We start from the raw sequence: 18800 nt of genomic DNA, 5'->3' as shown, positions 1-18800 counted from the left end.
ATGGAAGTTTAGCTGCCCAACTGTGGATAGGAGCCCGTGGCGCTGTGGGTTTCTAGAGAGAGGACGGGGCCGGCTGCTCCCATAAGGATTTACAATCTCAGAAACCCTAAGGGGCAGTTCTCTGCTCTGTCGTGTCATGAGTCAGAATCGCCTCGATGGCAGTGGGGTTAGTTCGGTTTGACTGGATTGTGTTCTGCTTTTAAAGTTTCTTTAGAGCTACTGGCTACAGGCTTCCTGTGTTTGAATTCCACTGATCCTATTACAATCTGGCTGGGAATTTTTCTTAGTTGTTCCAGATTCTAGATGCATTCGATGATTATTACTATGCTCGGAAGTAAGCATTGCAAATTTTCTTAAGCTATTTTTCACGGGAAGAAGGACTATGATCTTAAACTCAAGTTTTTGGGTAGATTAAGGCATGCCTTCCTAGCTAGACTGAGTGAAATCTCTAGGAGGCAAGAATTTAGAAAATAACTTGGGAAAGGAATATTTTACCCGATTTTTCTCTAATGTCTGTTGTTTCTTGGTGTTTACTAAAATTTCATCTAGTAAAAAATCTGGTTTGGAATAAATACAGTGGGTGTTGGAGGATATAGGTGGGTAGAGGTGGACATCAGAGTTCTTTAAAACAAAAGTGGATTTTTCAAAATAATGGTGTTGATTGGGGAGGCCTCTGGGATTCCAAACTAAAAGTAGCAAATTTACTTTCCAGAATATCATTTTATACCAGAGAACACTGCCTTAAACCCAGCACATACAGGTTCCAATTTCTACACAGCCTTTGTTCTTAGAGATGGGAGTAACGTTTTGTTTGTCTTTTGGCTTTGTAGAAGTTAGTGACATTCAGCTTAACAGGATTCTTATTATAATTATTTTCTTTAAATTCTTTTCCTTAGCCATGTCCTGGGGAATTTTCTACTGTACAGTACTTTTTTCTATAAGGTATTTTCCTCTCTAAGGTACTATCTTCTTGAGTTATTTATATTTGAAAAGTACATGATAGATTTAGTGCCTTAAAGAAAGGAAATGTACGAATGATTGAGCCTTGGGAATGAAATGGGAATTGGAGCCTTAAAGTCTTAAGAATTGCCTTGAGTTTGTGACTACAGGAGTTTGGAGGACCTCATTAATTTTGTTCATTATTGTATCTGAGCAGCTAGCCTAGTGTTTGCTTACTACACATTTATTGCTCACTACACATTTATTGAATGAATGAAAAAAATGTTGCTAAACAATACTCATTTTCTATACTTACATCACAGGGAAGGTGAGGTCATTAGGGATGAGGTCACTCACTAATCATTGCCAGTCACCTGACCTGGCCAAGAGTAGCGTCCTCACAGATTGGCTGGGGCATTCTGTGCATAGGAGGGTTGGATAGTGATGGCCAAGGTTAGTTCTAGCTAGATAAATCAACAGTGTTTTATTTCAGTTGGAAGAGGTTGTTGAGGGTGTTGTAAGTCCAGCCTAAGGATTGGATCAGCAGAACATTTTTGAGTGTAGAGTAATTTCTTTGGCAAAAGACAGCTATTGGGTGAGTACCATATATACTTGTGTATAAGCCACGTTTTTTCAGCACTTTTGTACAATTTTGTGGTAAAATTAGGTGCCTCGGCTGATATTCGGGTTGGCTTATACTCGGGTGTATATGGTATTTACTGAGAAGGGATAAAAACCAAAGCAAACTCACTGCCATAGAGCCAATGCTAATTCATAGTGATCCTACAGGACAGGGTAGAACTGTCCTTGACAGTTTCCAAGGCTGTACTCTTTACAGTAGTAGAAAGTCCTGCCTTTCTCTGAGTGGTTTTGATCTGCTGACCTTGCAGATTGCAGCCCAATTCGTAATCACTCCACCACCAGGGGTTCCTCGAGAAGAGCTAGACTCTCTGATTTCACTGTTCCCTTGGATCTCACTAAGTGCGGTTATACTGCCATAAATCCTGTGTTTGCCTCTCCTGAGTACTTTTTCTTCAAGGTAGCTACTGTTCTCCAGACTACTTAGTTAGTTTCCATATTCAAGCAGTTTATGATTTTGCCGTTTGAATAATTCTGACTTTGGATTTAAAGGAAAGGTTTTTTTTTGTTGTTGTTGATTGTCTTAATAGATCTGCCCTGACCCTCCCTCCATCCTTGCCCCAATCAATGCAGGACTGAGTGTTCGTTCGTTCCAGCATGTCAGAGGGGGAGTCTCAGACAGTACTCAGCAGTGGCTCAGACCCAAAAGTAGAATCCTCATCCTCAGTCCCTGGCCTGACGTCAGTATCACCTCCTGTGACATCCACGACATCAGCTGCTTCCCCAGAGGAGGAAGAAGAAAGTGAAGATGAGTCTGAGATCTTGGAAGAGTCACCGTGTGGTCGCTGGCAGAAGAGGCGAGAAGAGGTAAGGTATTGATAGTGTCACTCTTGGGAGAATGAATTCCAACGTGAGAACTGGAGGGGGCAAAGTCTCCAAGGGGGAGAAAAAAACTTCCACAGGTGCAGGGATAGCAAAGCATGATCAAATGGAGTATTGGAAGGAACTGTTCGTGTTGTTGTTAGGTGACATCGAGTTGGCTTCGACTCATAACAGAATGAAACACTCTCTGATCTTGTGCCCTCCTCACAGTCTTTTCTGTGTTTGAATCCGTTGTTCAGCCACTGTGTCAATCCATCTTATGTAGAGTCTTCCTTTTGGAGGGTTCATGACCTAATTTTAATGTCTCTTCATTTGCACTTCTCAGGTGAATCAGCGGAATGTGCCAGGTATTGACAGTGCATACCTGGCCATGGATACAGAGGAGGGTGTAGAGGTGGTGTGGAATGAGGTACAGTTCTCTGAGCGCAAGAACTACAAGCTACAGGAGGTAGGTGATGGGGACAGGATGGAGCCTTGCGGGTATGAGAACACTGATGCTAAACTGGATTGATTTGGGGGAAGCTGACTAGGAAGAGGGTGCTTTGGGGTTAGATGATTTCTGGGACAAGGAATATATTTTTCAGTATTATTACAATAGTTTCTTCTTTTTTAAAAAAAAAAAACAATAATTTCTTACTATCTCGTCTCCCCTTTATTAGGAAAAGGTCCGTGCTGTGTTTGACAATCTGATTCAATTGGAACATCTCAACATTGTTAAGTTTCATAAGTATTGGGCTGACATTAAAGAGAACAAGGCAAGGGTAAGGACTCTTCCTGGTATTTTCTTCCTGTAGAAACTAGCTACATTTATTGTTCCTTTATATCTGTGGATTAAACAAGGTAGTTATCAAACAACTGGAATCAGTCCCTGTGGGGATTAGACTACCACCTGCGCCTTTTGTCTTATTAGAGAAAGTACAGAAGTGAATGAACTCTGTTTTCTCAGTCCATGTTGCCTAGTAGTCTTTCGTCGTCCTTTATTCCAAGGGTGGGAGCCCTAGTGGTGTAGTGGTTACGCATTGGGCTGCGATCTGCATGGTCAGTAGTTTGAAACCATCAGTAGTTCTGAGGGACGTAGACTGGGCTTTTTAACTTCCACAAACAGTTAAAAGTCTTGAAAACCCATAGGGGGTCAATATGAGTTAGCATTGACTCAATGGCAGTGGGTTGATCCAAGGAAGTGAGGGTAAGAACAAAAGGAGAGGGGAAAAAAAAGTCTTGAGAATATATGAAGGGGCTTCAGAGAATACATGGGAGAATTACAATTATCTTTTAATTAATTCCATTTTCCACGAACTTTTTGAAACTCATTTATATGGTGCATGTATGTCACCATATAAGGATCATTTCTACTGTAAGGCTTTATTTGTATGCCTTGCCTTCCCAGGTCATTTTTATCACAGAATACATGTCATCTGGCAGCCTCAAGCAATTTCTGAAGAAGACAAAAAAGAACCATAAGACTATGAATGAAAAGGTATGGAGTCTCCGGAAGGAGGTAGTGTCAGAATGGTGTTAGAGTGTTAAAAAGGACGTTAATTATGATATTGACTAGGAAGGAGGGGATGAAGGAAACTGGTGAGTGGGGTGTTGAGAGGGATGACTGCTGACCATTGGACCAAACTCTATTCCAGGCTTGGAAACGCTGGTGCACACAAATCCTCTCTGCTCTGAGGTAAGTTGTGTTTGGTTAAATTCTTTCCCATATTTCCTGATTCAGGTCCTCCAAACAGACTCCAGGGCCTACTCTGCGGTTCTTTTCTGCTCCCCACTTTCTTTGAGTCATACACTGTCAAGATTAGGCCCCTCGGGTTTTTCTGAGGGGTCCTCCCAGTGCCCTAACCACAATACTTTCTCCTTCCTGCTGCTTTCTCCTAGTACTTACCAGCTATTTAAGTCATCAGGCATAATGGAGATTCAGTGTGGGATTTTCTTTGCGCTGACCAGCAGGAGACCTGGCCCTTGTTCCTCTTAACCCTTGGGTTCCCCCTGCCCTTCATTTCCAAGTGGCCCCTCTAACAGCCCAGTGCCCCCACAGCTACCTGCACTCCTGTGACCCCCCCATCATCCATGGGAACCTGACCTGTGACACCATCTTCATCCAGCACAACGGACTCATCAAGATTGGCTCTGGTGAGGGGAGGGAGAGGTTCTGGGCAGGGGAGCCTCGGGAATTTGGGAACCATGGGGGTAAGATGCAAGGAATGGGAAAGAGCAGAGCAAAATTCTGAGGTGTGGGCTAGTGATAAAAGAGAGAAAGTACATTGTTAGGGGAACATACAGGGAGAGGCCAGTTGATTAGTAGAGAGAGGGTAGGGTATACCTTTATGTGTGTACCTTTATGAAGGGAAACAGGTTACTACAGCTCTTGTTAGGAGGTTGGGAAAGGACAAGAGATGGTGTGAGGTCTGATTTGAGCCCTTAAGGCCAGACCCTGCCATAGGAGGTTCCAGGCTGTGCCTGCCGTGAGTGCTTTCATTTGCTGTGTATCAGTGTGCAGTGTGACATTTCTGTGTGCTGTGTCTTTGTGATAATTGTGTGTCCATTTGTCTGGGGCTTGGCTGCTCCATTGCTCACAACTTTTCTCTGTTTTCCTCCCTCCCGCTTACGGGCTGCTCTGTTCCCAACAGTCTTTCATAGGATTTTTGCTAATGGTGAGAGCTCCCTCTGCCCCTTGTGGGGCTCTGTTTGTGTTCCCTCAGCTCCCCCCTCTGCGGCTGCTCAGTGCATGCAGTCGTGGGAGCAAGCCCCTGCTCTCCTACCTCCCCTGCCTAATGTTGCCTGTTTAGCTTTTGCCCTCTTGAACCTCCACCTGCTTGCCCCCTCCATAACCTGCTTGTTTCCTGTGGATTCTGCCTGGCTGGCCATTTACCTCTTGAATTCTTACTCCCCATCATCATCAGGCTGGTTCCCCGAATCATACTGTGCTCCTAGACTGTGATTTGTAGTCATTGTTGATGATCTGAGTGAGTCCAAAATGGGCCCGGCCCTGGTTCCTCATTTCAGCCATGTGGAGAATAAGGGGATAGAGTAGGTGTCTCAAAAGTTTGGCATTAAAAGTGAAACTTACTCAAGGGTATTGACTCAATTCAGAATTACCATATATACTCATGTATAAGCCGAGTTTTTCAACACATTTTTAATGCAGTTTTTGTGGTAAAATTAAATGCCTTGGCTGATATTTGGGGTTGGGTTATACTTGAATATATGTGGTATTTTTTAATTTCTGGCTGTTAAAGTGGGTAAGAAGGAGGTGAGTGAGCTACTTTGTTATATGTTAATGATTCTTACTCTTCATTGTCCAAGTTCCTGAGGTCTCGGCCCTAGATTAGGAAGGGCTGCTTATGTTTAATGATATTTTCAAGGTGAATGAAAGAGCCAAAGCCAAATATTTTAATGTGATCAGGGATTAGATGGATCTGGACCCTGAGAAGGTGAACAGGCCACAAATCAAAGGTTTTTTTGTTTTTGTTTTTGTTTAAAATCAAAGGTTTTTATCAGACTGCTTTCCTCCATGACCAGCCCAAAGCTTTCCCCATGCCCCTATGTCCCTGTTAATTTAGCCATGTTGCTGCTGAGTTAGGAACCTTAGATGAGAAGCAGCAGGCTTGAGAAAGGAGAAGTAGACAGTGGTCATTTTTTGGTCTGTAGTTCAGAATGGGCAGGGGGAAGGTTTGTGCCTGTTGAGGGTTAGAAAGGAGACTTTCAGGAGAGGCTTGGGGGGCCTCTCTCTGGAGTAAGAATATGCTTCACTGATGGTGGTCAGATTGTGGGTATTTTCCCTACTCTCAGTGGCTCCCGACACGATCAACAATCATGTGAAGACTTGCCGAGAAGAGCAGAAGAATCTACACTTCTTTGCACCAGAGTACGGAGGTGAGACAACCCAGTTTCTGGCCTTGTCTTTATCTCTCAGTTTTCTACTTTGCAACCTGAGGTACATAATCCAAATGTCTCGGATTTCTGTATTACTATATATAAAAAGTGTTTTGGTATTTTTTAAAGAGGCATTATTGCCACCTCTCATTTTCAATCTCCTTTTCACCCAAGTCTTTTCTGTTTTCTTTAGAAGTCACCAACGTGACAACAGCAGTTGACATCTACTCCTTTGGCATGTGTGCACTAGAGGTAAGGAGATGAGATGGGAAGGGGGAAATCAGGACAAATTAGAAGGTGGGAGTGGGAAATAAAGTGGGGGAGGGCAGGGAAGTTAATACTCTTTAGGGGTAATTGTGGGAGCACTGAAGTTCTTAGACCTCTGCTTTTCCTTCTGTTCCCCTTCATTGCAGATGGCAGTGCTGGAGATTCAGGGCAATGGAGAGTCCTCATATGTGCCACAGGAAGCCATTAGCAGTGCCATCCAGCTTCTAGAAGACCCATTACAGAGAGTAAGGACCTTCAGAGTCACTCCTTCCTTTACTTTGAAATATCTCCAGGCTTTCTTTCCTACCTAACCTGCCTTCCTGCTTAAAATATGTGCTCTTCTAAGAGCGAAGGAAGGGAACACAACACAGAAAGGATAGACAAAAAGCAGTTAGCATTTCACTAGGGTGGTACCCACCATGTTTTTTATATATGTACACACACAGGTTTTGGAGATTAAGATGCATAATACTGGGGTTAAAGGTTGTTAATTATGTCAAAGGAAGAGATCAACTAATTTGATAGTTACTTTAGGCCTGGGGTCCTCAAACTACGGCCCGTGGGCCACATGCGGCCTGCCGAGGACTTTTATCCGGCCTGCTGAGTGTTTTTCCACCTTTTGTTTTTTTACTTCAAATATGTGCAGTGTACATAGGAATTTGTTCATAGTTTTTTTAAAACTATAGTCCAGCCCTCCAACAGGTCTGAGGGACAGTGAACTGGCCCCCTGTTTAAAAAGTTTTAGGACCCCAGCTTTAGGCCATTGGTATATACTCTTGATATTTTCAAAGAAATCGATCATTATTAGCTAATCAAATCAATCATTTGCAATGCGGTATGTATAGCTTTAGGGAAAGCATCCTGAAATAATGAGATAGAGCTAATACTTAAAAGATGTAAGGATAGGGGAGACGTCGGACAGGGCAAGATATGACAAAATAGCAATTTATAAACTATCAAGGGCTTATAAGGGAGGGGGGAGCGGGGAGGGAGGGGAAAAATGAGGACCTAATGTCGGGGGTTTAAGTGGAGAGAAAATGTTTTGAGAATGAAGTACAAATGCGGTTTACACAATTGATGTGTGTATGGATTGCGATAACAGTGGTATGAGTCCCTAATAAAATGTTTAAAAAAACAAAACAAAAAGATTTAAGGATATTGAAATAGTGACAGAGCCTGAGTAGGTACAAGTGAGGCGAGCTGGTACTTCCTTAATGAGGTAAGTATAATAGGGAGCAGGGAGACTAATGGAAAGTTGTGAGGCTAATGTGGGTCGAGTTTCCAATTCAGCATTAGGGTGGAATATCCAAGTAAAATATTAGTAATATCCAAGTAAAAAATTGACCTTGTTGGCAATCAGAATGAAAGTAGGAAAACTGGAGATAGAAAGGAGGTAGGTGGTTTTGAGAGGAAGCATGAGAGAATCCAGTGGATTCAAGAAAAAAAATTGTATAGACCAAAGAAATTGTGATGCTGTTGGGAAATAAAAAAGATGATGTGTGTTCTTGATCACTGTGGCTCTAAAGGCAGGGAGGGAGCAGCTCAGTTACGTGAGTGTTGGCCAGAGAGGTAGAAAATAAGGAAAAAAGTTTGAACGGTAAAGAAGAAAGCAAGCTTCTGATTAAAGATCATAAGAAAAAGAATTAAATCCAGAAAGAAGAATGATATTTTTCATACAATACCTTATGGGTTTCAGAGCCATTTGTGATACCTTTCTCAGTTTGTTCCACTTAATCAGCACTAAGTACCTAGTGTATACAAAGCCTTGTGCTGAGTGTAACGAGAGATACAAAGATGAACATGGTGGGATGTGTGCTCCTAGTGCCTTGTTGCCTTCTCTAGGAGTTCATTCAGAAGTGCCTGCAGTCTGAGCCTGCTTGCAGACCAACAGCCAGAGAACTTCTATTCCACCCAGCCCTGTTTGAGGTGCCATCGCTCAAACTCCTTGCTGCCCACTGCATTGTGGCACACCAACGTAAGTCTCAGCTCTGTTAAAGATCACTGGGCATGCTCTCTTAACTGTTGGCAAAGGAATTTCTTGACCTGACAGGAAACCCATGCCTTTATAACATTAACGGATATTAATCTGAGTGTCCATAACACCCCACTTCATCATGCCCTCCAGACATGATCCCAGAGAATGCTCTAGAGGAGATCACCAAAAACATGGATACTAGTGCTGTACTGGCTGAAATCCCTGCAGGACCAGGAAGAGAACCGGTTCAGACTCTGTGAGTAACTAAAGGCTCTAAGAGGGACAGTTTGGCCACTGTCACTATGAGGATTCTGTAAACTGACCGTTTTTGGTAATGGCTGAATTTGCTATTGTGTTTCCTTCCTTTCATCTTTCTTCTTCCTTCTCTCCCAGGTATTCTCAGTCACCAGCTCTAGAACTGGATAAATTCCTTGAAGATGTCAGGTAAGAGAAGAGTGAGGACAGGCTCGGTGGAGAAAGAGGAGTGGGTGTCCAAAGCCCATGCAAAGCCCATGTGACTTCCTCTCCCACCAGGAATGGGATCTACCCCCTGACAGCCTTTGGGCTGCCTCGACCCCAGCAGCCACAGCAAGAGGAGGTGACATCACCCGTGGTGCCCCCCTCTGTCAAGACTCCAACGCCTGAACCAGCTGAGGTGGAGACCCGCAAGGTGAGGGCTGTGTGAGTGTGGATGTCTCGGTGGTCATAGTAGAAGGGGAACAGGCCATTTCAAAGAAGGCTTGTTCCTCGTAAGGAGCAGGATGGACTTCTGCTCCCTGGCCGCCATGTCCTCAGAGCTGCAAAGTCTCCTCAGAGTGGAGGGTTTTTCACCAAAGACTAGTCTCTGCTCTACTGACCCTCTGTGTCTTCTCTCCCGTAGGTGGTGCTGATGCAGTGCAACATTGAGTCAGTGGAGGAGGGAGTCAAACACCATGTAATACTCAGGGCAGGGCTGTGCTGTGCTGGGTGACCAGAGGTTGGGGGAGAGCCTTATTCTCTAATGTCTTACTCTCCAGCTGACGCTTCTGTTGAAGCTAGAAGACAAACTGAACCGGCACCTGAGCTGTGACCTGATGCCAAGTGAGTCTCTCTTGGAGGATAGAGGGTCTAGGGGCCTTATCTTTGAGGGACGTAATCAGGGAGGAGGCAACAAGGCAATAACACATTGACTCACAGACGGTGAGCATTTTGGCCCCTCCTGTTGGTGGGTGGATCTGACACTTTTGCGTGTATCCCTCTTTCCTAGCCAGGGTAACCTGATGCGGGGTATTTTAAGGGTTCTGTGTACTCACCCCCTCCATTTCTTGCTGTCAGATGAGAACATCCCGGAGTTGGCTGCTGAGCTGGTGCAGCTGGGCTTCATTAGTGAGGTGAGCCGTCCTCCTCCCTCTGCCCTGGCTGCCTCCATGCCTGCGCCGCTGTGCTCTCAGTCCCTGTCTCACTGAGCTCTTCTCCCCCAGGCTGACCAGAGCAGACTGACTTCTCTGCTAGAGGAGACTCTGAACAAGTTCAATTTTGCCAGGAACAGCACCCTCAACTCAGCTGCTGTCACCGTCTCCTCTTAGAGCTCACTCGGGCCAGGCCCCTAATTTGAGCTGTGGCTGTCACTAGATGTGTAGCAGCCCTCCTGACCCTCCCCCAGTCAGTATTACCCTGTGAAGCCCCTTCTCTCCTCTATTCTTCAGGAGGGCTTTGGGGACCCCCTGGTTCTGAGTATCACCCTTCCCGCTCCTCTTCCTCCCCTCTGCACTTTGTTTACTTGTTTTGCACAGACGTGGGCCTGGGCCTTCTCAGCAGTCGCCCTCTAGCTGGGGGCTAGTAGCTGACCTGCTGGCTCCCGCCCAGCCTGTGTGGAAAAGAGGCCCCTGGGCACTGGGGGAGCCGAATTCTGCCATCCCGCTGGGGCAGACGGGAGAGAAGGGTGGTGCTGCAGTGGTGGCCCTCAGGGCCGTTCCATTCGCCTCAGTTGCTGCTGTAATAAAAATCTACTTTTTGCTAAAAGCGTCGTGTGTGTTTGGCCTTCCCCGCTAGGGGGAGTGGGGCGCCCGGCCACCAGGGGCGCGGTGGCTGGGCTTCAGGTTGTACTTGGGGCGGAACTGGGCCCCTGGCCGCAGGGCGGGGCCAGAGCCAGGTAGAGCTGCCCAGCGTGCGGCGCGGCGGAGCAGAATGAGGTGCTGCCACCTCTGCAGATTCGGTAACTTCCGGTCCTTTCGGCGGCTGCCCTGCGACCACCCTTTGCCCGTCCTATCGCCGATGGTGAACCTGGGGCCACCTGGGACCTGTGTGCTCCTCTCCCCCGGCTCAGGCCCTCCCCTCCCCCATGCTTTGCAGACGCGGCCCAGGGCCCCCGGCGGCTTATGCGTGTGGGGCTCGCGCTGATCCTAGTGGGCCACGTGAACCTGCTGCTGGGGGCTGTGCTGCATGGCACCGTCCTGCGGCACGTGGCCAACCCGCGCGGCGCCGTCACTCCGGAGTACACCACGGCCAATGTCATCTCCGTGGGCTCAGGGCTGCTGGTGAGTGCGCGTGCGGGGCGGGGCGCGGCCGAGGGCGGGAACGCTGGGAGCTGAGCAGAGCAGGCCTCAGGCCTTTTGTCTTCCGCAGAGCGTTTCCTTGGGACTTGTGGCCCTCCTGGCATCTAGGAACCTGCTTCGACCCACACTGGTGAGGGCACTACTCGAGCTTCTAAGGAGGCCTTGAGTCCGGGAAGTTGGGGGTTGACTCCGTTCCACCTTTTTAAGGGGGAAGAGCCTCAAACTGAATTACTAGTCAGTGGACAAGTTAGCCACACGTAGCCCAGCCTCTCACTCTCATCTTGTGCCCCTGCCAGCACTGGGCCCTGCTGGCACTAGCTCTGGTGAACCTGCTGCTGTCTGCTGCCTGCTCCCTGGGCCTCCTGCTTGCTGTGTCCCTCACAGTGGCCAATGGTGGTCGCCGTCTTATGGCTGACTGCCACCCAGGCCTGCTGGATCCTTTGATACCACTGGACCAGGGGTCTGGACATGCTGATTGCCCCTTTGACCCCACAAGAATCTATGTGAGCACATTCTCATTCTCCTTTTTGCAGTCCTCAAAACCTTGGTCCTTTTGCCCCTTTAGTGTACCTACTTACCCCTGTGGCGCCACTCCCAGTTAGTTCCCATCCTTCCACCTTGCCTTGTAGGACACAGCCTTGGCTCTTTGGATCCCTTCTCTGATCATGTCCGCAGCAGAGGCTGCTCTCTCAGGTTACTGCTGTGTGGCTGCACTCACCCTCCGAGGGGTTGGGCCCTGCAGGAAGGAAGGGCTGCAGCAGCAGGTAAGAAGATGCACAGGAAGGGTCAGAGGCTCTCCAGCTGAGGAGGGCCCATCCAGGGAAAACTAAGGGCCAGGGTACTAATCATACCCTCTTTGGCAGCTGGAAGAACTGACAGAGCTTGAACCTCCCAAATGTAAAAGGCAGGAAAATGAGCAGCTACTGGACCAAAATCAAGAAATCTAGGCATCCCAGAAAAGTTGGGCCTAGGACAGGTAATGGGCCTTGAGGATGGGGGCCCGGGTAGGAGTGGTGGCAGGGAACTGCTCTTAGACCTGGGTGGAGGCCTTTACTTTACTGCTTTCCCTGCTGACATGGACTCTCCCTCTATCGAGCAGGTGCTGTTCCAGAGGCTGGGCCCACAAGGTTTGCCACTGAGCAGGGGCCCTTAAGGCAATATAAACAGTTGTTAATAAAAGAACTTTCTCTCTTTTTCCACTCGATTATGATTTCTTGGGGGGGGGGGACCAAGCTGGTGTTGGGGGTGACCTTGATCAAAGAATACAGTGATCTCAGTTATTTACAAAGCTTTAATGCAGAGAGGCCCTAACTCTCCCCTCAGCTCTTATCAGTTACTGAAAGGAGAAGCCGGTGCTGGGTAGCCCTCCACACCACTGGCTGATGAATTTCAGCACATCCTGGCACACTGGGCTGTGGGAGGTCTGTGAGCAAATGGAAAGGCCATGAGAGAAACACATTGGTATGGCTGAGAGAACATCCCACTGCAAAGAAAATCACTTCCAACTGGTATGGTGGGGAGCAGGGCTCAGGGAGTCTCCCACCCCCCAGCCCTCAGTGCTGGGATTCTCTCCAGTGCTGCTCCCCCGGCCCCCTCATCACAGTTTTTCTAACCTTGATGGCCATAAGGAACTTATTCCAGTTGTCTTTGTTAGCTGCCTTCCCTGGCCGCCGGAATTCAATTTTGTTCCTCAGAATGGGATATCCTGTGGAACAAGAAAAAGTACATATACACCATATATACTCGAGTATAAGCCGATCAGAATGTCAGCCGAGGCACCCAGTTTTACCACAAAAACGGCATTAAAAATGTGCTGGAAAACTCGGCTTATCCACGAACATATACGGTATTGGGATTTGAGAGGGACTGAGGTAAAAATCAAACAGCAAACGGGGTACAACATCAGATGTATTCCCTACTGAATAACAACAAAACAAAGTTTATTGATGCTACTACTTTTGCTTCCTTTCCACCCACCACAGGGTATGGGGTGCTGGAGAGTTCTATACCTGTAATGAGGCAGGGCAGTGCCCGAACTCCAGTGCTTGCTGCCACCAGGGATGCCTCATAGGCACCTCGCTCATCCCTAGGAAGAACTTGTTCTAGTCGCTGGTCCATGGAGACTGTGAGCACCCAGTCACGGACCTCTTCTCTCTGAGCCTCCTGGGAAGAACAGGGAGCAGCAGCTTCATACAGGCAGGGCAAGTGGGCGATGAGTCCACCAGCCGTCAGCCCTATTGATATTGGTCACACTCACAACCTGTTCTCCCATTTGGTTCTTCTTCCACTGGGAACAGTGAAGGATCAGGACCCTCCAAAGAAAGCAGCACAAGGAAGCTGCTGCCTAGTACCCACTGCCAAGGGTTGGGAGGATGATCAAAAGTGTCCTCCCTTTTCAGGGCATTGACACACTGGAGAGGCCTTCCCCTTCTCCAGCTCTGCATCCATACCGGCACATGCTGCTTGGCTGGGAGCGGCACTTCAAAAGGAATGTCTGTATCTTGAAAGTCCGAGTGGTCAAGGGCGTCCAGAGTCCCCTCTTCAATCGCCTGTGACAGGGAGGGCAGCCATGAGATAGGCATAGCTTGTGATAATGCAAAACCTCCCAACTTCTGGGGCACAACTTCCTACTCACATCAGTCAGGTCCAAAAAACGATTGAGGAAGATGAAGGCCATGTTCTCCCAGCCCACTGCCTGTGGCAGAGAGAGTTACAAGTGGGAGTGGTAGAACAAGTGCCAGGGGACAGAACACAGGAGGATAGCAGGAGAACTCTCTTCCATAACCTCAGAGCCACACTCAGCTTTGCCCTAACTGAGCCAATGGGATATTCTCTACCTCCAGACTTTCTAATCTCCACTCCACCCTTCCTTGTCCGAGCTCACCTTGGCGGCAGTGCCAGCTTCATAGAAGGCCTTGTCTGCAGGTAGTAGCTGGGTGTGACGTAAGAGTGAAACAGAAAGCCTAGCAGCCACCGTTTCCTAGAGATGAAAATGAACGCATGATCCAGACACTAGTATCGAGCGAACAGACCAGTGAGCGTGTTTTTTAGGGTCTTAGGACTGAGGCAGGAGTGCTGGTGGTGAGGGTTTCCCATTAGGCTACTAACTCAGAAGTCATTAAGTTTAAAACCCACCAGCTGCTTTGCGGGAGAAAGAGGCGGCTTTCTGCTCCTGTAAAGATTTAGTCTTAGAAACCCACAGGGAGAGTTCTACTCTGTCCTTTGGGTAGCTATGAGTTGGAATCAGCTCTGTGCCAGAGAGGGATCACTAAGGCAACCACAGAATTTGGGTCTTAAGTTTTTTTCTTTGGTACAAAGAATTGGGCCTAGATAATTTCTAAGGTTCTTCACACCTTTAGAATTGTCATCCAAGTGCACGGAATAAATGCATAGCACTCTTTCCCTGCCCCCGCCGAGCTGTGCGGAAGCGGAGGCTCCGGTGTGTTCAAGATTCGGTCCCACCCGTAACCTACCGCCATGGCCAAGGAAGGCATTGCTGCTGGAGGTGTCATGGACGTTAACACTGCTTTACAAGAGGTGCTGAAGACCGCCCTCATCCACGAGGGCCTAGCACATGGAATTCACGAAGCTGCCAAAGCCTTAGACAAGCACCAAGCTCGTCTTTGTGTGCTTGCATCCCACTGTGATGAGCCTGTGTATGTCAAGTTAGTGGAGGCCCTGTGTGCTGCACACCAAGTCAACCTCATTAAGGTGGATGACAAGAAACTAGGAGAGTGGGTGGGCCTTTGCAAAATTGACCAAGAAGGAAAACCCCGGAAAGTGGTTGGTTGCAGTTGTGTGGTTGTTAAGGACTATGGCAAAGAATCTCAAGCCAAGGTTGTTATTGAAGAATACTTTAAATGCAAAAAATGAGCAAATAAAACTTCGCTAATTGTTCTCCTGGTTCTAACAAACAAACAAACAAACAAACAAACAAATAAATAAATAAAATGCATAGCACACTATCACAAATAAGCCAAAGGAGGGTAAATAAGGAGCTTATGGGCTTTGAATGTTTAAATATAATGAGGTTAAGGCTCTGTGGTACAGAGCCCCAAAGATGAGGAAAGCTCTCTCAGTAAGGGTTAGACCAGTGGTTCTCAACCTTCCTAATGCCATGACCCTTTAATACAGTTCCTCGTGTTGTGGTGACCCCCCACCAGCCATCAAATTATTTTCGTTGCTACTTCATAACTGTCATTTTGCTACTGTTAATGAATCGGGCAACCCCCGTGAAAGAGTCGTTTGACCCCCAAAGGGGTCGAGACCCACATGTTGAGAACCACTGGGTTTGACAAGCTAAGAGAAGGGAGAAGCTTCAAGTGCCCAAGCTTGAGAATCCAGAACGTGAATCCCTTCAAACCCACGTTACTGGCACTGTCTTCTCTTCGCATGCTCTCCGAGCCCCTCTGCAGCTCACCAGTTGTTTGACGCTCTGGGCTGCTGAGCGCGTGGCGTAGTAATGAGCAATCAGCAGCATGCTCTCAAACTCCTCGTGGGCTGGGGAGTCGGCCTCACTGGACTTCCTCAGGTTTTCACACTAGAAAGGAAGAGAACATAGCCTGCATTGGGGTCAAAGGTGGGCCGGAGCCACCATCAGTGGTCAACGCCTGGCCACCTGGAGAGAAGGAGGGTAACACTTGATGTGCATGAAAGAGGAGCCTAGGACGGGTTGGCGAGTCACCTTTTTGTCAACCCAACTTGCTCACCAGGTTGAAGAAGACATCCCGAAGATCGGCCCAGCTATGGTAGGCCTCGGCGCTGTTGGTCCCAGGTGAGCTCACCATGTCAGTGAAGATCCTTTTGTAGATGTTGAAGTTCTGTCAGTAGGAGGGGAGAGGAGGGAGGGAGAAGAGGACCACTCAAAGAGAAAGCCAGTGAAGGTAGGGCCAAAGGAGGAGCAGCCATGCTGAAGGGTGGGGAGAAGAGTAAAGGCACTTTCTTGTAGTGGTGCTCTGTGACTGGGCACACGTACAACCATAACTGCATAGTCATGATGTTCATGGGCAAATCCTCCGGAGAGCTGTGATGCTCAATAGGCAGGGGAGCTGTGTTCATTCTCTGAAGGACGTGAGGAAGGCCCTAGGCGTGTGTGAGGAGCTATCTCCGAAAGACTGCGCCCTGTGTATTAGCTAAGAGCATGGAGCTCCTTGGGTGTTCTTCAAAAGGGTGCATTTCCCAGAGAGGTGGTCCATACAGCTCAGAAGGGGCTAGGTAGGAACACTAGGTGTGATGTTTTCTACTGAAGGAATCCTTTGAGTATAAGAATAGCCTTTGAAAACATCCACCACCCCCCCAAAAAAAAAAGAAAAACAAAGAAAACATCCACCCCAAGAAAAGGAGAGTTGGTACCTGTGGGTTAGCAGGGGCGCCATGTTGCACATAGAGAGCCAGTGCTTGGGCATAGCCGCCCTCGCGGATCAGGTGGGTCGCATACAAAGCCACGTATTTGTGCAGAATCTTGTAGTTCTGTCCGTGGTGGGAGAAGAGAATGGGGGAGGTTGGGATCAGTATGACTGGTGGCTCATATGCTGATCTTCGTGGTCTGGGCTTCAGTGGAGAGAGACTACCCCAGAGGCAGGTAGGAAAGCAAAGGGAAATGTAGAGAAGAGCTGGGAACGGGAGGAGAGGCAGCAGTACCTGCTTGGTCGCCGTTTCAATGCACTTGTCCCACTGTCCCTGCTCCACATACAGGTCCAGAGCAGCCACCACATCCACGCCCACCAGCTAGGGATCAGTTGAAATGAGAGTTACAGGAGGAAACTGTCAGGGGAGAGAAAAGAGGGCAGCTTTCTTGAGCCTCTCCCTGTATTCTGCCTCCTGCTAGCTGCAGTCTCACCGAGTCCACTTTGCCCTGATTCTTCAGGAACTCTTTGTAATGCTGGTCCACGTAGTCTTCGTACCTGGGAGGGTGTAGAGAGAGCTCTGGCTCACATCCTAGACACCATAACTACGCTCCCCCTCCCCACCAAGGAGGTCAAAGGATTTGCCAATGAGGGGCTCAGGAGATTACCGGGGATCAAGCTCCTTAGCCACGCGCTTGGCCTTGTTCCACTCCTCACCCTCGATGAAGGCATCGATTGCTTCCTTGACTAAGTCCAGGTTCAGATAGAGCTCTGCAGCCTGCACGGCGGGAAGTCAGAGACTGGAGCTGCTCCTCCCCTTCCACTGCCCACGCCTGTGAGCTTTCTCCTCTATGTCCCCAGAACTGCCTGCCCAGCTGCCAGGAGGCCCACCGGATAGTCCTATATTCTCCCCTTGTGCTGTTCATGGCCAGCACCCTACTGACCGCATTGTGCTTTCCAATTCCAATCAGCTGGGGTCCTACAGCCCGAATGACTTCCAGACTGCGCTGGGGAGGCAGAAACTTGATGGAGAGTTCAGCTGCCTGAGTGGTTAAAGAGACATGGAAATGGGTATGAGCAACAAATCCCACGGCGGGGCCTTAGCATGATCAGGTGACTCCAGTGAGGATTTACTGCTTTGGAAACTCTACATAGCCAGAATCACCCTGAGTCAGAATCGACTCAATGACCGTGGGTTTTGCCTATCAAATCTTTCAAAGCCTATCTAGAAAGCTCTCCTCTGACTCATCTGCAGAAGGTATAGCCATGCACAGACCCGGGAAACAATGCCCCAGAGGAAAACAAATGAAGAAAGCTAAAATCTCATAGCCAGTCACCAAATGTGACTCCTACTTCCTTTTCCTCTGACATCTACGGGCTCTTCCTGACAAGGCCTCAGAAACCACCTACAGGAAGTTTTGCAGGGGCATCATCACACCAACATTTTCCCACACACACCCCTCTAGCTCCCTGTACCATAGTTCACTGAATCAAAGAGGTATTATTTAAATTATACAGGTATCCTCGTTTCAAAGTCTGTGAACCATGGTCGAAAGTGTGTCCAAGAGTAGCCTGGCTTATCTGAGGAAGGCTTTTCAGGAGCGGCTTGCCATGGACAGGAAGACCTTCATGGCCTCTGTCTAGTTGCCCTCCTCGCTCCTCCCTCACAAACCCTTCCTGGTCCTCCACCACACTCTCCCAGAACTCCACTTTGAATCACACACTTTGGCATTCATTCACTCAGACACAGTATTAATTGGACCATGCCAAACTCAGCTTCTGGCTGTCAGGGCTCTGCCTGCAGTGGTTTGATAGTCTAGCTATTGCCTCCAGGGGGCACTCAGTAGACACCTGCTCCCTGAGTGAAACCAGAAGGAAAAGGTGGACGTTTGAGCAACACAACCGGGCACAGAGGGAAGCATAGGGCAAGGAGGGCCGGGGAGGGTCTGGGCGTCCTCACCTTCATCCAGCATTTCTCCACAAGACTGCTGCTTCCTGCGTCCCGCACCTTGAGGTAACAGTCGACTGCACGGCTGTACTCTCCAGCCTGCTCCCACTGCTGAGCTTGTTCTACAAAGCCCTCCATACCCCTGTGTGATGGCAGGGTGCTGACCAGGAGGGGGGCGCAGCAGGGTGGCCCATCCTGCGCAGGCTTCGGGACCCACCCCTAGCTTTGCCAACATTCCCTGGCCTCCTGGCTTCCTACCTGGCCCCTTTCTTGGTAGCTTCCCGTTCATATTCTTCCTGGAGAGCCTCCAGCTGGCCAGGCATGTAGTCCTTGCAGATCCGCAGAGCATCGCTCCACAGTCCGGCCTCCTGCTCGGAATCCCGGGTGGTCAGAAGAGCAGAGGAAGGTGTGGCCATTTCCCACCGCCACGCAGGTGCTCTGTCTCCGTGCCTCCT

The 18800-nt window shown here is 48.5% G+C and overlaps 4 protein-coding genes across 5 annotated transcripts in view; 3 read left to right on the top strand and 1 right to left on the bottom strand.

The window, feature by feature from the left end:
• Positions 1–10519, top strand: part of NRBP1 (nuclear receptor binding protein 1) — an 11777-nt gene extending 1258 nt beyond the window's left edge. The window contains exons 2-19 of one of the 2 annotated variants that reach the window (XM_030886662.2): positions 2152–2385; positions 2726–2848; positions 3060–3161; positions 3788–3877; positions 4035–4075; positions 4439–4533; positions 5031–5054; positions 6193–6276; positions 6470–6528; positions 6690–6788; positions 8386–8518; positions 8669–8774; positions 8912–8962; positions 9053–9188; positions 9399–9452; positions 9535–9598; positions 9833–9888; positions 9979–10519. In XM_030886662.2, the coding sequence (XP_030742522.1) occupies positions 2176–2385; positions 2726–2848; positions 3060–3161; positions 3788–3877; positions 4035–4075; positions 4439–4533; positions 5031–5054; positions 6193–6276; positions 6470–6528; positions 6690–6788; positions 8386–8518; positions 8669–8774; positions 8912–8962; positions 9053–9188; positions 9399–9452; positions 9535–9598; positions 9833–9888; positions 9979–10083 (1632 nt within the window). In that variant the 5' untranslated portion in view covers positions 2152–2175 and the 3' untranslated portion in view covers positions 10084–10519. The remainder of the gene's footprint in view (positions 1–2151; positions 2386–2725; positions 2849–3059; positions 3162–3787; positions 3878–4034; positions 4076–4438; positions 4534–5030; positions 5055–6192; positions 6277–6469; positions 6529–6689; positions 6789–8385; positions 8519–8668; positions 8775–8911; positions 8963–9052; positions 9189–9398; positions 9453–9534; positions 9599–9832; positions 9889–9978) is intronic. The other variant, XM_004710123.2, reaches the window with a different exon arrangement.
• Positions 10520–10612: 93 nt separating this feature from the next.
• On the top strand, positions 10613–12232 carry KRTCAP3 (keratinocyte associated protein 3). Its single transcript, XM_004710223.3, has 7 exons — positions 10613–10712; positions 10850–11034; positions 11123–11182; positions 11349–11555; positions 11682–11816; positions 11916–12028; positions 12152–12232. The coding sequence occupies exons 1-6, from the start codon at positions 10685–10687 to the stop codon at positions 11997–11999; spliced, it is 699 nt and encodes a 232-aa protein (XP_004710280.2). The 5' UTR covers positions 10613–10684; the 3' UTR covers positions 12000–12028; positions 12152–12232.
• A 93-nt stretch (positions 12233–12325) lies between these two features.
• Positions 12326–18800, bottom strand: part of IFT172 (intraflagellar transport 172) — a 17323-nt gene continuing 10848 nt past the window's right edge. The window contains exons 16-30 of the mRNA XM_004710222.3: positions 18604–18798; positions 18358–18487; positions 17342–17440; positions 17066–17175; positions 16892–16955; positions 16693–16779; positions 16405–16521; positions 15762–15872; positions 15473–15592; positions 13937–14032; positions 13688–13747; positions 13503–13601; positions 13062–13215; positions 12666–12757; positions 12326–12475 (exon numbers count right to left, since the gene is read on the bottom strand). Coding sequence (XP_004710279.2) covers positions 12386–12475; positions 12666–12757; positions 13062–13215; positions 13503–13601; positions 13688–13747; positions 13937–14032; positions 15473–15592; positions 15762–15872; positions 16405–16521; positions 16693–16779; positions 16892–16955; positions 17066–17175; positions 17342–17440; positions 18358–18487; positions 18604–18798 — 1624 coding nt within the window. The 3' untranslated portion in view covers positions 12326–12385. The remainder of the gene's footprint in view (positions 12476–12665; positions 12758–13061; positions 13216–13502; positions 13602–13687; positions 13748–13936; positions 14033–15472; positions 15593–15761; positions 15873–16404; positions 16522–16692; positions 16780–16891; positions 16956–17065; positions 17176–17341; positions 17441–18357; positions 18488–18603; positions 18799–18800) is intronic.
• LOC101647239 (40S ribosomal protein S12-like) lies at positions 14454–14949 on the top strand. The gene has a single exon (XM_045294167.1). It carries the CDS (start codon positions 14530–14532, stop codon positions 14923–14925), a length of 396 nt encoding a protein of 131 aa, XP_045150102.1. The 5' UTR covers positions 14454–14529; the 3' UTR covers positions 14926–14949.

The sequence above is a fragment of the Echinops telfairi genome, unplaced genomic scaffold (assembly GCF_000313985.2).
Source record: "Echinops telfairi isolate 266 unplaced genomic scaffold, ASM31398v2 ScPeMD7_2573;HRSCAF=3158, whole genome shotgun sequence".
In the NCBI taxonomy this organism is placed as follows: domain Eukaryota; kingdom Metazoa; phylum Chordata; class Mammalia; order Afrosoricida; family Tenrecidae; genus Echinops; species Echinops telfairi.
This window is presented reverse-complemented; position numbering and strand designations above follow the sequence as displayed.